We start from the raw sequence: 16767 nt of genomic DNA on the forward strand, positions 1-16767 counted from the left end.
TGAGTGGAAACAAAGAATGTTTTGCCTGCGGCTCTGGAGGCAATGAAGGACAGGGGTGGATGYACACACCCTGATAATGCACCATACTGGCCACCCTCTTCTGTAAGATGGGCCTCTGTCTCTGCCCATCCACCTCTTATCACTTCAGCACATTTCTCTGCATCGCCACTGCAAAGAGACAAATCTTACTATGGCAAGGGAAGGCCAGGGATTTCCCCAGAATGTGCTGGGAGTGGTGTGGCCTGTGTTCCAAGGTGCCCTGCCCTGTGCTCAGGAAGAGGGTTGAGGGATGAGACACAAAGCACCATTCCGTGCCCATCCAGCCTTGCCTGGGCCAGGCACAGCAGCCACCAAAATAATTACAGTRAGGAGGCAACGTTGCCCCTTCCTTGGGGATGTCATGGGCATTATTTACATCATGACCATCTCTATATGTTTCTCATGCAGACAAAGTCACAGAGCCTTTGTAAGTTCAGTTTAAAAGACTGAAAGAAGTGTGTGAGTGAGTGTGTGTGTGTGTGTGTGTGTGTGTGTGTGCGTGTATGCACAGATATATCACTCACATGTTGAGATGTGGGGATTGAAGCGGAGCAGGACAGGCACAAGAGTGCAGGTAAGGAACCATGAGAAAGACAAAGAAAACAGGAGCAGAAGCGTGAACAAAACAACCATCTCTATCCCTGTACATTCACAGGCACACCCTCGCAGCACCGCGGGCAGCCCGGGCCGCACCCCGCTCACCGAGCCCACCCCGCCATGCCCGCGCTGCCCCGTGAGGCCGGGCTCTCCATCTCTGTACATCCACACCCTCGCAGCACCGCGGGCAGCCCGGGCCGCACCCCGCTGACCGAGCCCACCCCGCCATGCCCGCGCTGCCCCGTGAGGCCGGACCCGCCCGCCCTCAGGGCCGCCTCCCGCCAAGCGCTGCTGCAGGGCCCGGCTCCGGGGCGGGGCGGCGCCGAGCGGAGCCACAGCCAGGTGACCTTGGAAGGCAGAGCCGGGCTGCTCCCGCTGCCGCTAGCGGGGAAGCTGGGTGGAGAGACCGCCGAGATGGTGGAGGACGGCGGCGAGGAGGAGGCAGAGGGGGAAAGCGGCGAGATGCCGGCGGCCGGGGCCCCGCTGCAGCGCTGCAATGGCTTCCTTCCCGGCAAGGAGGCGGCGGCCCCCGCGGGCGGCGGGGAACAGCCGGCCCCGGCGGCCCCGGAGGCCSAGGCGATGCTGGCAGCACCTTGCGAGCGGTCGGAGACGCGCCTTGAGACGCGGCTGTCGCGACGGCGGCTGGCGGTGCTGGCCGTTTTCAGCTGCTACTCGCTTGTGAACGCCTTCCAGTGGATCCAGTACAGCATCCTTAGCAACGTGTTCGCTGGCTTCTACGGCGTGTCCTTCACGGAAATCGACTGGCTCTCCATGGTGTACATGGTGGCCTACGTGCCGCTCATCCTGCCGGCCACCTGGCTGCTGGACGCCCGCGGTCTGCGSCTCACGGCGCTGCTGGGCTCGGGGCTCAACGCGCTGGGCGCCTGGCTCAAGTGCGGCAGCCTGGCCCCCGAGCGGTACCCCCTGACCCTCACCGCCCAGGCCGTGTGCGCCGTGGCCCAGGTCTTCATCCTCGGGCTGCCCTCCCGCATCGCCTCCGTCTGGTTCGGCCCCACAGAGGTCTCCACCGCCTGCGCCGTGGCTGTGCTGGGCAACCAGGTAGGGCTGGAGGGGAGCGAATGGGGTTTTGGAGGAGTGGGCTTCCTTGGAGTTCGGCATCGAGTTAAAAATAAGGTGGTTAAGTGGTAAATGGCTTTCTCCAGGAGATGGTTTTGGGACAGTGGACAGGTAAGGAAGCGGGCCAAGTGCAGGGTGATGCTGCGTCCCGCGCTGCCCGGCCAGCCTGGCTGTGCAGGAGCCTGGCCATGTGGCAGCGTGTGGCAGCYCACACAGCTTCCATCGGCTGCCGACAGCGCATCAGCCGAGACCTTTTTCAGAAGTGGTCCTGCTCCACTTCTTCTTGCATTTTGGCTTTTGGATTCATTTGACTGAATCCACCCCYAGTTGGAGGGGTGCGAAGTACGTGAACTTTCATGAAGAGCCCCACTGCCATCATATATTAGTTTCTGCTTTTTAAAATACGGCCTCTAATTGCCTGGTGCTAGTGGTCAATAATATCCTGGTGACTCATGAAGTTTTGTGTAATGCTGTGATAGTTCACATCACTGTGGGGAGTGATAACTGATTCTCAGATTTCTTCAAGCTCCCTGGTCCTGGCCAGTTTCAGACAGTTGGAATAGGTGCACCTGAAAGCACAGGTGCAGATATGATACTTGGGTTTTTCCTCCTACAGCCTTGTTCTCACTTCCTGCCACTGTCCTAGGTTTGGGGGTTTTTCTCCTGTGGCAAGAAATTGCTATGATTCAATTCAGCATCACCGGTGCAGGCTGAGGTCATAGGTAGAGTTTGGTTAAGGTAACGGGGAATGTGTTTTTTCTCACATGAGTCTAATGATTTTATGTATGTGCACTTTGGATTACTACAGAYATTCATGTTATATATTTACAGTTAGGGTGTAACCTAGCTGATTCCTCATTAGTTGGTACCTCGCTGCTTGTCGGTTTTCCAAAACAATTTTTTTGCACTGAAGTTTTCCAGGGGATGAGTCAACTGTTCCTTTTGGACTGAAGACTTCRGAAATTTGGCAGTTAGGCAAAAATTTTGGATCTGCACCCTGGAATCAGGTTAAAGTTTCTTCATCAGATAAATTTCCACTCTTCCTGACGTGCACTAGTCCTCCCAGTAGCAAGGAGTTACTAGATTTTCAGTTCTGCAATAGAGTGTCAAGTATCCAGCCTGGAGCCTGAKACTGATGTTTCTCTTGGATGCTGAGACGTGGGGGTTGAAGTGGCACAGGACAGGAGCAGGAGAACAGGGATTGTGTGGATAGGAAGCACGAGAAAGATGGGCAAGGGAAACAGGATCAGAATGTGACCAGAGTAAGCCGTAGTTATTTCTGGAGTGTACTCCCCTCCAGAAGCTAGGACTGATCTCAGTGTGCCTGCYCAAGTGCTTCCTGGTCCTCTGCCAACAGAACAACAGAATTTCTSTATTCTCAGGTTTCGCTTTCTTAAAAAGATCCCCAAAACTCTCAAAGGCTAGATTGAAAGAGTAGTGAGATGGCCAGTTAGGCACTTGGAAGTTAGAAGTAATGTTGTCTGTGCCTCGCATTGCAGTTCCCTTGTGCACACGCATTCCCGATGGGTCTCACTGTACAGGATAATTGCACAAGGTGAACTATGTAACAGAACAGGTTCCTTTAACCGACTGGGCTATTGGCCRTCTGATTGCTTATCAGATACTGTGTATAACTTCAGAGCCACAGCAAACAGAGCCGGCACTACAGGCAGGGGAGGAACAGAGCAGCTATCAAAAATTACATCTCACCTCTTGAGGTGCCAGTCATTTGCAGTTGGAACACAAATCGCTGGGAATGCAGCGATGTACCTGTCAAGGGTCGTTAGGAGTGCCAGATCTCCACAAGTATTTAGCATGTTAAATGAGGCGCCCCAGATTCATTGGAACACTTCGTTCTGGCTGATGGAAAATGGTATCACTCGACTTGGTTGGAATATTGTGGGTACTGTATTTCCTCCGGGGGAGGAAAAAACGATACCTAAAGAAAAAGTAACTGTGTACTCAGTTCATGTTTGTAGGGTTCATATACTGAAGGGTGAAGACAAAAGGAGACAAATTCTTCATGTGACCACTGGATACTGTGTAAACCTGATGGTCTGTGGGGAAAAAAAAGTAGCAAACCCCTCATCAGGGTATGCACAAAGGATGGTTTGTAAGTACAGTGCCACACCTCTAATGTGTGTGCTTTCTGACTGCGGGACTCGCTACTCTAACAGTCTTTGCTGCTCTCTTTTCCGTTTAATTTTACCTTAAATAAACGTTTTAACACTTTAAAATGCCATTACTTTTCGAGCAGCAAAAGAGAGTAATTGGGGAGTAGTCCAGGACTTGCTCCTTCATGTTTTAAAGTGCTATATATATACATACCCAAAATTTCAGTCCTTGTTTTTTTTTTTTTTTTTTTTTTTTGTCTCTTTAATACAAAATCTGTTGTTATGTTGGAATTTACTCCAGACACAAACCCGCTACTACTTCATTCTCTGTTTTTTTCTTTATTTCCTTAGCAGTAATTATTTGGTTTGGTTTTGTGTTTCTTTATGAGGTTATTAATTTTCTCTTGCGTTGCTCTGCTCTGTTTTGCAATAAATCTTGCAGTCAGACTCTGTTACTGTAGTTGGAGGAGTGTGACATAAAATGGAGAAGAGCATTTCTACAAGAGTWGCTGGAGTCTTGTGTTATCTCTAGCCCTTCAGTTGCAGGATGACTGACAAATTTATGTTCATGCATGACACTTTCTGTGAAAGGTTCTTGTGTAAGTACTAGGTGTAGTGTAACTATATACACTAAGTGCAGTATTTAYATATACTACTGAGTGTAGTAGTTTAATTGAGAAATGAAAATATTAAAACCTGAGTTATGGGAGATCTGATTGTAAAGTACCCTCGAGAGTAAATGGCACTGAAGTGTAATAAAACTATAGTTTTATTAATGCTTATTATGATAACAATTCTGAATTCCACCTGGTAAGACTTTTCACTTCTGATGATTTTTGTGTTCATAGGGAAATGATTTTTTATTTCTTTTCTTGCTTCACAGCTTGGTACTGCAATTGGCTTTTTGTTGCCACCTGTTTTGGTTCCAAATACCCCGAATGATATTGATCTTATGGCACATAACATCAGCATCATGTTCTATGGAACGGCAATAGTGTCCACACTTCTGTTCTTCTTAACAGGAGTTGGTAAGTGTTTAAATTACTGGAATTTCCATGCTGACTATTGGGAGTGTTTACAACATCTCACTTAAAGAAGCTGACTACTCAGAGTGGTTGAGGTTACAATTGTTCCAGTTTGTGTTCACTTGCCTGTGGTGCCAGGGTTAAGAAACAACAATTTCACACTGTGTCGTGCTTCACATGGGGTGATCTCATCAGAATATGTAGTTCTTTTCTTTGCTACAAGGACATTATGACATAATGTGAATTCACTCTGTTARTATTACAATTCAGATACGAAGGTCTCGACACTTTGCAGATGAAGTCTGTCTTTAACCATATTTTGGTAGCAATCAGATGTGACCAAATAACACATCCTTTGTGGATGTGACATAATTCTTCCATAAGAAAATCTGGAATATTTTTTCGTGGAGGTGTTAAAACCACAAATCGGTCTTCTGAAATTCATCAAGCTGAAACAGTTCCAAAACAAAAGAAAAAAAAGCACATTAGTTTGGTAGAGACGAATCAAAAATTGTTCCTTCTTTTTCTGCAGTGTTTGAAGAAAAACCCAAATACCCTCCTAGTCATTCTCAAGCAGTCCTGCAAACTAAACCTCCTGAGGATTACTCCTACAAGCAGTCCATTATTAACTTGTTAAAAAATATTCCATTTATACTTTTGCTGATCAGTTATGGTAAGTAGTGCTCTTGTCTGGTGGGACAGTTCAAATGTGGGCTAGAAGCACACAGAATTCAAATTGTGGGGGTTTTTTTATGGGGGAGGAAGTATCCAACTTCTATTTACTCAGGTGCCAGTGCCAGCAAATTTGTCAGAATACTAAATACCACTTATAGTTACAGTGAAGAGATTTTACCAGGCACATAAAAGGTTTTGTGTTGTGAGTCTCGAACATCAGATTAATTCTTTAGGGTAGCAGATCTGCATGGCTGCACTTGGAATGACTGAAGCTTTTTTCTTGGTACTGCAGGTATTATGACTGGGGCATTTTATTCTGTGTCCACTTTATTAAACCAGATGATAGTAACTCATTATGAGGTAAGTTTCTTGTATCTTATCTTTATCTTTTTCACTGTACATTTGCAGAGGTGATATTTATCTTGTAGATGCTATCTATGCTCAGACATTTGGTGTCTTCTATACCTCTGTACAGTTTCTTGTACCGCACAGCTGTGGGAGTCATAGGAATATTTGTTTGCACTTGTGACTGCCAAGTGGTCTGAACTTGACTCTGAGTGGAAGCAAGTTATTAATGAGCACCATATAAATATTTGTTGAAAGGGAGAAGAAGTGAACGCTGGGAGAATTGGCTTGACACTGGTGGTGGCAGGAATGGTGGGTTCGATTATTTGTGGTTTGTGGCTGGATTACACTAAAACATACAAGTAAGTGTGGGTAGGCATGTGTGGGCTAGGGGTAGGAGAGTGGTGCCATTGCATTAGGAAAATACTCCAATGTAAGGGCTGAAATGAGCTGCTGATGAAATGCAGTTCATTCCTGATCTTTTAATGGCCTTGATGGAGACAAGTKTCTGAGGCTACAGCAAAAGCCTGAGACTCTTACTAGTTATGGGGCAAAAGAAATGATGGAGCAGAATGCAAAGATGCAAAGGGTTTTTCCATCTACTCCTGTCTCTTCAGGAGTGTAAGACTAACAAGGAAAGCACTGTAGGGCCTGCATACATTGGCCAGGTGGCCCAGTGGGCTTCTTCTCCTAGGAAAGCATGAAGTTTCAAAGCCTACCCTGCATTTTGTAAAACGGCCAGTTGATGGATTATCACTGTTTTTACGCTAYTCCTGATCCTATTAGTAAGTGTAACATTTGTATTAATTCAGGGGATGACCATGGAGCAGCAGGTAGGAGCTCCTGGGTGCATCATCCATGGTGTGAGCACTGCCCTGGATCACTGTGATGGAGTAGATTTCCCTGGGATTCAGTAGATTATGGGCCTCTGCAAGCRTAATGGATGTTAATGCTGTAGATCGGCTTTGTTTCTGCATGTGTTTTGGCTTATAAATACATGCTTTAAGAATCTGGAAGACATCCCTTATTCCAGATTCAAAGTAAATAGAACACTGTAATAAGGTTTGTTTGGCTTGCCTCTTGGTAGGCTGACTTTTATCACTAATAGTGTTGGACTCAGCTGCTCCTGTGTTGACRTATTGTGTAAAGGGCAGCGCTGCAGAATGACCAAGAGGTACAACATAGTGGGGAATTAAAATAGTCTTAAGGTAGCACTGTGTGCTGTGATTATCCACTCTTTGCAGGTCTGAGTAAGTGTCCTTAGTCTTGAGTGAAGCAGCCAGATAACCAAGACAATTGAGAGTTTGAGAAGGATGTGTTCTCACTGCATGCTTTGTTTGAGTGAGAATTAYATGAGGCAAATTTTACACCTTTAGAATGTCAGTTGTTAGAGAGTATGTAATGTTCGTGTTATTCTTCCATGCTTCAGCAGTGTGCTATGGCCTTCTGCTAACAATGTTAATTTGTTGTTGTTGTTGGGTTGCAGGGAAACTACTTTTATTGTTTACATTCTCTCTTTCATTGGGTTGCTGGTGTTTACCTTCACCCTGGACCTCGGATACCTTATAGTAGTGTTCGTGACTGGAGGAGTACTTGGGTGAGCAATTAAAAAGCACTACAAGACTTACTACAGTTCTGTTCGGAAACATAYCTAAATGTTTTAACTAGATGATTCTGCTGTGTATTCTGTCACCATGATCTCATCCTGTGCCTATAGCTCACAGTACATGTAGTGTTTACTAGGATTTCACCTTCTGTTACATCAGAATAAATCTGAAGTAACTCACTTTTCAGTAAACTTCAATTGACATTTTTATGGACCTAAGAGAGGTCTCTATGTGGTCAGTTCGTTTGGTTCCAATTCAAAAAGCTGTCTGCAGTGAAGCTGAATCTTTCTTTTGACCAGTGTGTAGGTGATTACAGTTTAGCTGAGCAAATCTAGGAAGACTGGCTTCTCTGGATTTTGATTCATCTATACTTTGGCAGCCCAAGCAACATGCTGGTTGTTCCAGTGTACAGCCTCACTGCCTACTCATAGTCTCTTTTTGTCCTCCAGCATGGATATTGGGGCTGATCAAATGATGATATTTGTGTATATCTTTGGCTTCAATAATGGAGTGGCTTGTGGACTCTTTAGAAAAGGTTGTTTTWTGTGTCTGGAGTGGAATGCAGGAGTTTATGGGAAATAGGAGAAAACAGTTTTTAACAGCTTTGTCCTAAAGAGATAATGTGTAGCTAAAATTCTTGGATCATTTTGAGGGAAGGAAGCAATCAGTATTATTAGGAGTTATTGAATTATGTTAAGTCATGAAAACATGACAGTTCAGCATACCAACTAATTCATAATACGATGTGTGTATGTTAGGTTTTCTAAGGTGCAGTAATAGCTAAAGGCCACACCTGTCATTCTCTTACTCTCCTCTTCAACAGGTTCTTCATGACTGGCTACCTTCCACTTGGATTTGAATTTGCTGTGGAAATTACATATCCAGAGCCTGAAGGCACTTCCTCGGGTCTCCTTAATGCATCAGCACAGGTTACATCATTTTATTTCTTCAAGCGAAGTAATGTTCAGGAAGGCCACTGTGCTCGAGTCTAGGAAGGCTTTCTTAGACTTAGCTAAGCCTCTGTTGTGTTACTATAGTCCTATATTTTTTAAAAAATTTGGTTTCTATAAGATGAGACCTGTAACTTTTAAAGGTAAAATTATGACTCTCTTCTGTGTGATCCTGATGAAGTTACTTGTTCATTTATAGATATTTGGAATTGTCTTTACACTCGTTCAAGGAAAGCTCACAACAGACTACAGTCCTCGTGCAGGAAACCTCTTTCTTTGTGCTTGGATTTTTGTGGGCAGTATTTTAACAGGTAATTAGAAATGCAAGTAATGGTTTCTCTTTATTATAAAAAAGTGTATGTTTTTAGGGTAATGGTGCCCCCATTTCTTGAGATGTGTCTTGAATTTGAGACTGATGTCCATCTCCAGAGTGAGGTGGGAAATGGAAACAAATGCATAAATGGAGGCAGCTTTCACTTCTCCAAATGCAAGAAACTGCTGATGCATTCCACAACTGTACCAGTGCCTTACACATGTTGACTTACAAATGTGCTGAAAGTGTTGAGAATATCAAGCTTTGCTTTAAGTCCTTGTGGTTTAAAAGATCTTATTGTCATCTCCTGCTTTGTGTGCTTTGGAAGGAGCAACTTCACATTGTCAGTGATTTCAAACTGCAAAGAGCAAATATGGGTATTTTGAAAACGTRCTGAAAGCGGCTTCTGTGTGCTTGCACCATGCAAACATTTCCCTTGAAGTACATGTCACTGCAAAGTTGTGAACCAGCTTCCCTTTTTTCCTTTTTTTATTTCAGCCTTAATAAAATCAGATTTGCGAAGACACAGTGTGAATTCAGGGATTATGAACTTGGACATTAAACCTGTAAGTAGTGACTCTTTTACCATGATTATATTGTCTGCTTGAATGCTTGGCTTCTACTGGCATAACAGTATTAACTGCAAAAGAGAGCTGACAAAATCTTATGACTGTTTCCATGTTGTTTTTGAACAACAGAGCCACATGGGATGCTGCGTTCTGGGCAGATATCTGCTTTTCTCCTTAACTGTCATGTAAAAACTAAAAAAAAAACTGCTCTCAGACTTAATAAAAAATTTTTTTTTTAATATTTGTATTTTAAATGGCTAATAATATGATTTTATTGCTTGACACTTGCTTTTTCATATTAGCTGGTAGCATTGTAAATTATGAAACCTTTTTGTGTATTGGGTTATGAGGCCATCCTATAGACTACATATTTTATTGAAAATACTTGCAGTCCCTTCAAATGAAGTCAGTGTCTCATAAACAGAAGCCATACTGGAGTTTCTATACTGTGCTGCATAAAGAGCTGGGTTTGCTCTTCTGCCAAGCACCCTCTCAATTTAAATGAAGAGTGAGCATAATACTTTCTGATGATCATAGGGTTCCATGTTTCAGCAGCTTTTCCAAATTTCCACTGTTACTAGTAGAAATAAAACTCTCAGTGGAAAATTTTTTCAGTGTTGTGGGTTTTTTGGATCAAGATACAAGACGGGTTTTTGGAGTCAGACATTGCAAGATCTTCTGCCATGCTTCTTTTTGTGTAGGTGTTTTGCATGCACAGCAGCTTTTGATCATCTGTTACCAACTGCACACTGTGTCTGTATGATGTTCAGAAACTTCCAAGCTGGGGCTGTCTGAGCTAACTTGAGCCTGAAACCTGTGCAGCTGTGTGTGCTCAGTGTGGCATACTGTGGTTTCCCAGCCAGGGTTGGGGCTGTCTCGGGGTTGTACATGACTTGTCTGCTTTCCATTATTACCTCGTTAATTAGCCTAGACTGACACACAGCTTCATTTATTTTGGCCAGGGTGTAAGAGAATCTGGAGTCCTTGTCCTGATATTGCCATAAATAATTGAGACATACCTATGTTAATAATGTTCAATATCACTTTAATACAGAAGTGGTCATCGAGACTCTGCTGTGGCTAAATGTAATGGAGAAAAAAAWGTGAAGTTAATCTTCATGTGACAAATATTTACATACAGTAAATATATACTTTAGAGTTATACTAAGAAACTAAATCCTATGTTTGAGCTCTCTTTTTTATTACAAAAAGAAGGGAAAATAGAGCTTTCTATAACTGCTTAATCTGGCTAATTAACTACATGTACTTTTGGAGTCTAACCTAATAATTACCTAAGAATACTGAATTTGAGAATAGTTCTGTTGCTTTACAGCTTAATTCCTGTTGTGCTTTTATTTTTTTATCTCTCTCTTCAGGTACCAGTTGACAGTCCTGTAGAACCTGAAAGCACTACATTAAAGATTCAGTCAACTTTATAAAGCTGAAGAAAGGTGGCTTAGGAACACACAAGTTTGGTTAGATATGGAACAATATGAATTAGTGTAATCACTGGATTTGTATGTACAAATAGTAAAATGTGTTTGTTGATATTGGTGGTAGTTGTCTGTTGGAAGCTATGAAGATGCTCAGTTCATTTTGCCCAAGATGTGAACAATTCACCTTGATATGGAATATTTATTTTAACAGTTTGCAAGTTTTGCAGTTTCATTAGTAAAGGAACTGTATGAACAATCTCCACAGCAGGGAGAGGTGTATTCAGGATGCATACTTGAAAAAAATCAGGAATCCTGAACTACAGTTGTCATGATCAGAAATATCTAATCTTCTTTTCTTGTTCAGTCTTGCTGGTGCATTTGGAAAATCAAAAAGTAGGGAGGTGCACAGCAAGAAGATGTTCATGAGTTCCTTTTTTATTCTAAATGTATCTGTATTTTAATATAAACCAATGATTCCTTCTGGGAAAGTTATAGCACAATACTGAAAACAAGAGATGATGTGTGTGTTTCATATTGGCATCTGATACTTCTTTTGCCTTGAAACTTCTTTATAGTATCAGAAGGCAGATAAGAGAAAACACTGTTCCATAGCTTCATTGTAGCATTTCTGGGGAAATTTTAAAAGTTTCTCACTAGATAAACTGGAGAAAAAACATTTCTTATTAAATACAGTGAAAAGGAGGAGAAAGGCCTTTGCTATCTCTGTTGTGAAGTATTTATAAGGAACGGAACACTACCATACAAGTTTCCTCCATGGAATATTTTGAGTGCTTTCTCAGTTAAAGAGAGAGGAGTACGTGTTTACAAAGAGCCGGTGCCTTTACTTTGTAAAGAAGATCCCTGCCTCATCTTGAGTTTAATCAGTGCTGCTGAAGAAATTCCATTTTGTGTGTTAAACCTTCTCTGAATATTTGTGGAGTATCAGAAAATGTGTTCTGTCCTTTTTATGAATTGTATCACTTGTCTTGTGAAATTCTTGTGCTTTTGTAACTTAAATCATGTCTTTTGCAGTTTGTTAAAAGCTATAAGGATGACTGAAAGGAAAATAGTGATATTTTCACTTTCTCTGATCAAATATTTGCTTTTATACCATCTTACCTGCAAAATGACCAGTCTTCATTAACCTTCAGTTTTTGTTACTTCATTTATGTGTATTTGGGAGGAGGATTTCTCACTGCAATGCTTCTGAAAATGTTCTCCTTCACCTTGTGCTCTGTATACACACCCACAGAACTGATAGCATCACAATAATACTATTGCTGGGAAAGTCAGACCTGGACTTTTTGCCAACATTTAACTTTCAGCTCAGTAAGCTGAGTCTGAAAATTCAGTGTCATCAATGATGCTGTGTCTTCAAGTTCCCTCAGATGCAGTGCCATCCAGAAGGTGAATTCTCCTCAAAGTTTTCCACCAATTGTTACAGTTGGGTGTGGGGGACTATTTAACTCTGAGCTGGTTTCAGCTGGGCTAGAGTTCATTTTCTTCACAGTGGCTGGTATGGGGCTGTCTTTTGGATTTGTGCTGAACACAGGGTTGATAATAYAGAGATGTTTTTGTTGTTGCTGAGCAGGGCTTATGCAGAGCCAAGGCCTTTTCTGCTTTTCATACGTCAGAAAAGGCAAGGAGGTTGGGAGTGCATGGGAGGTTGGGAGGAGACACAGGCAGGACAAGTGACCCAAACTGACCAAGAGGATATTTGAGACCATATGACATCATATTCAGTATTTACAGTGGGAGGCAGAAGGAGGAAGAGAGAGATATTTGTAGTGATGGTGTTTTCTTCCCAAGTAGCCATTGCACTTGATGGGGCCCTGGGCTCTTCTGGGGATGGCTGAACATCTGTCTGCCCATGGGAAGCAGTAAATTAATTCCTTGTCTTGCTTTGCTTCTGTGTGTGGCTTCTGCTTTCCCTATTAAACTGTCTTTATCTCAACCCATGAGTTTTCCAGCTTTTACCCTTCTGATTCCCTTCCCAATCCCATTGGTGGGGAAGGGAGTGAGTGAGCAGCTGTTTGGGACTTTGTTGATGGCTGTGGTTAAACAACAGCAAACTCCAAGGTAGTCCTTAAGTACAATAAATATCATTAAGTGCTTTTCTTATTTCACTATAGACTTAGAGAATCTTTTGGTATAAAAAGGGCCCTGAAAACTTGATTTCTAAGTTTAGCCTCTAAATGTGATGATCTTGGTTTAAATATTTTGTATGATAAATGTTTTAGACAGGGTATCAGAATAAACTAAACCCACTTGGAATATTTGCCTTGCCAAAAAGGGTTCACGTCTCTTTGCCAGGTCTAGTGCTAGAGAAAATGGACAGACCTTGCTGCCTGGTGAGCTCCACTGCTGAAGTAGCTGAATATAGGAAAAGTATTCTTGGATATTCAAACAGCAAGCAAGGGTGTAGGAGTTGAAGTAGACATGCTTTCATTGTGTCAGTCCTTTACATTTCATGACTTGCTGTGATAGAAGCTGCCCCATCAAGGGATATACATGTTTTCAGCCTGAGTGATAAATGTGGAAGACTCTGCTTTGTTTCTTATGTGGGTGGCTTTTCTCTTTGGAAAAATGCTAATAATATGTGCCAAAATATATATATGTTTTTCAGCAAGATACAGATTCAGAAAATATTTATGTTCATGGCCCGTGTTTGCTTTGATTTTTGGTGTTGCAAAATCTTAACATGATAATATTTTTGCAGTTTTGGGGAATTGTTTTCAAATGTCCAGTAGAAAGTCTTTGGCAGCACCCAGAATGTTTGCTGACCTGTTCAGTACACATTGTTCAAATTCAGAGATTAAGTTCTTTTTTTCTTTCTTCAAATCTACTTTTTAATTCTTTCCTTCACTACTAGTTTCCAGTTTCTTCAATTATGGTCAGCTGATTATTGAAAAAATATTCTATTTCTGGCTCCTTGTTTTTTTTGTCTTCTGCCAAATTACTTGGCTACCTTCTGAAAAGGTCCAAACATGATTTTGGCATGCTGGAAATCCTGCTGGGTCACTGAAAAGAAAATATTCCTAATAATGAAGACTTAATTACATCCTGGACTTAATATTCTGCTTCTAAAAGGAGCTTTAAAGCTGGACACCTGCGAGCTATTTTCAGGCAATGATAAAGTATTTAAATGGAAGGCTCAGCAGCAGAATAAAGAGCAAATAAAGAGCACATCAGTGTTCTAAGTGATAACCTTACCATCTGCCTGTCAAGAAACTGAGGTTCTAGCACATGGCAGAAATAAATTTGGAGTAGTTGAGGCTTTGTGATTTTAATTTTTGGGTATAGCAGACAACATATACTCAATCGAACACAAATAAAGAATCATAGAATGTTAAGAAGCTGGAACCTTAAAGATCATCTAGTCACAACCCACCAGCCATGGTTCCTGCCAGGGACATTTCCCACTAGATCAGGTTGTTCAAACTGTATCCAGCCTAGCCATGAACATTGCCAGGATTGGGGTGTCCACAACCTGCCTGGGCAACCTGTTTCAATGTCGTATCATCCTCACAGTAAAAAAATTCTTCCTAATATCTAAATTAAATTTCCCCTCTTCCAGTTTATACCACTTCCCTCTTGTTCTGTCACCACAGTTCTTGACAAAGCATCCCTGTCTTCCCTGTGGTGTCTCTTCAGATACTGGAAGGTTACTATGAGTTCTCCATGCAATCTCCTCAGCCTAGAAATTCCACATGCATTTGGAATTGGAAATAAGGTTTCTAACTCTTAGTGTTGAGATCCTGGCCAGCCCTCCAGAATGAATAGAACTGGGGGCTAGAAATCTGAACTGTTTAAAGAGATAATCGTATCATGAATGGAATTACATATCATCTTGGAGAGGATGGTGTGGAAAACCAAATGAGGGGAGGCTTCCCGATCCCATGAATCAACTTTTGCTTTTCAATTTGCTTCTTTTTTTAAGTGTTTTAAGAGAACTCTAGAGGATGCAAGAGAACTCATGCAATGGGAAACTTAACATAGGGGCTGCCCCCAAGTTCCCAGGAGCCCAGCAGGGTGTGCAATCGATAACTTTCAGCTACAAGATTCAAAGGCTTGCTTTAAAATTAATTTTTCATTTCTTCCAAGCCATGTTAAACTTTTGGTAATTTCTGTGGAAGAGACTCGGAGAACATTGACCCATTTTTATTTAGGATTCTTAGCATGGCCTTAAATCCCTCATTTCTGCTGGCTGGGTCTGAAAATAACAGACCTGTAAGGCATAGTCTGGAATTGCTCATAGATAAACCCTCAGAACAAGTATTTTATAGAAGGGTGCTTGTCTTTAGTAACAACTCTCTCTTTTGCTAAATGCCCATGTTTCACAAGGAAGAAAGAACAAGGAAGGAAGTAGGAAGAATACATATGAATCATTCCACATTAATAGAGCTTTTCTAACTTCAGCCTCTTGGTCACCTCAAGGCAGTCTGGTTGTTTCAGAGACAATCAGTGGAGTGTGTAATTGGAGCTGCCAGACCATGTTGCCTGATGAAAAAAYGGCTTTTGAGAAATATTTGGGCTATCTTGTGCATCTACAACCAGGTGTAATTGGGTTAAGCTGTAAACATTTGTTTTCCTATTCCATTTTGTGARCTCACAATGTGAATGGGAATGTGTGACCTTTACAGTTGTTGTCTTTCAATGTGTATGTACCGCCTTCTCAAGTGTTACAGGCTACTAATGTTTCATGGAGCTCAAGCTGTCATTGTACACAGTAACATGTGATTGCCCCMAGCCCCACCATTTGGTCTGAAGTCTATGAAGAGGGAGAATGGATGTTAATGCAGGAACTAGAATGAATTAAGCAAAAAAATTTCCTAAGAAAAATGTATTTCTGTGTAAGACCCATGTTATTTACTGCTCATGTCTTTGTTCTACTTATGAAGATAACAAATATGTTTTGTGATAATATTTTGGTTTTGTTAGTGTCCARTTCTTTATTTCAAGAGAAAATTAAAAGTTCTTAATGCATATTCTCTGATTGCAATATTGTATGTATGTGTTACATGGATGGCATCATTCCTTACCATTATGTGTTACTAATAAAGTCTATAATGCCTAAATTGATTGGGGCCAAGATTAACATTTTTGACACTTGCTGATACAGCTGCTAATCTAAAAGTGATTTTTTTTCCTTAGAAACTGCCTTTTAATGTAGGAAAATGTGCAAGTGTATGACTTACTGTATCATTAATAAACATGCATGCACATGTACATGCAGAGTGCATGTATGCAGGGTGTAGAAATTTACACAAGAGTATTGGCATTCAGAGACATTTTCTCAGGGCATGGAATTAAAGTACTAGYATTGGTAACCAAGTTGCACTGCTCTAGCACAGAGATTTCCCCTTTGGTTTGGAAAAGGTCTGTGAGGAAAAGGAAGTGCAAGTGATCCAAAGGCAAATTCTTGAATGTAGTGCAAATATTATTTCAATAAAACACTTGGTTGCAGAGGATTATCAGGGGAGAAAGGGTAGGATAGCTTCTTAGAGAGGATAAGARTGTGACATTACATTCAGTTATGGCTAAAATCAGAGTTGTCTTCAGTGGGAGCACAGCAGAACCCTTGTGAACCAAGGGTTCTGTCACCTACCCTCAAGCATTTAGCCCAGCTGGGAGCCAGGCAAATTTGAGGAGCCTGCTTCAAAGAGAGTAGAGTCATGGCAAGAAAATGTTTTAGCTTTTTTGTCACTTATCCTCAAAGCTGGGATTCTCTCTCAGCTATTTTGGTATAGGAGATGCTTCAGAAAAGGAGGTTGCAGGTGCTGCACAGCACAGCAAACTCAAGCCTTTTGTCATAATGCAACACTAACACGTAGTTCAACACTGGGGAGGTGGGTTCTTTGTTTTACAGCCAGGACTACAGGCTCATGCACCCCTTATGGTACCTCTATCAAAGCTGCAGGCAATATCCCCATTTAGCACTGTTAATTTAAACATCCCCACAGCTAGGAAGGAACAATCACAGAAAGTTATTACTGTCTTAAAGTTTCTTTTGGTTGATT

At 42.0% G+C, this 16767-nt stretch overlaps 1 protein-coding gene across 1 annotated transcript; it reads left to right on the plus strand.

The window, feature by feature from the left end:
• The first annotated feature begins 946 nt into the window (after positions 1-946).
• On the plus strand, positions 947-15846 carry FLVCR1 (FLVCR heme transporter 1). The gene is made up of 10 exons (XM_057365112.1): positions 947-1695; positions 4711-4855; positions 5385-5525; positions 5820-5887; positions 6131-6234; positions 7359-7469; positions 8303-8408; positions 8629-8740; positions 9241-9308; positions 10688-15846. Exons 1-10 carry the CDS (start codon positions 1051-1053, stop codon positions 10748-10750), a joined length of 1563 nt encoding a protein of 520 aa, XP_057221095.1. The 5' UTR covers positions 947-1050; the 3' UTR covers positions 10751-15846.
• The last annotated feature ends 921 nt before the right edge of the window (positions 15847-16767 follow it).

This window comes from Malurus melanocephalus, unplaced genomic scaffold (assembly GCF_030028575.1).
Source record: "Malurus melanocephalus ecotype Western Australia unplaced genomic scaffold, MMel_1.1 scaffold_48, whole genome shotgun sequence".
Lineage (NCBI taxonomy): Eukaryota > Metazoa > Chordata > Aves > Passeriformes > Maluridae > Malurus > Malurus melanocephalus.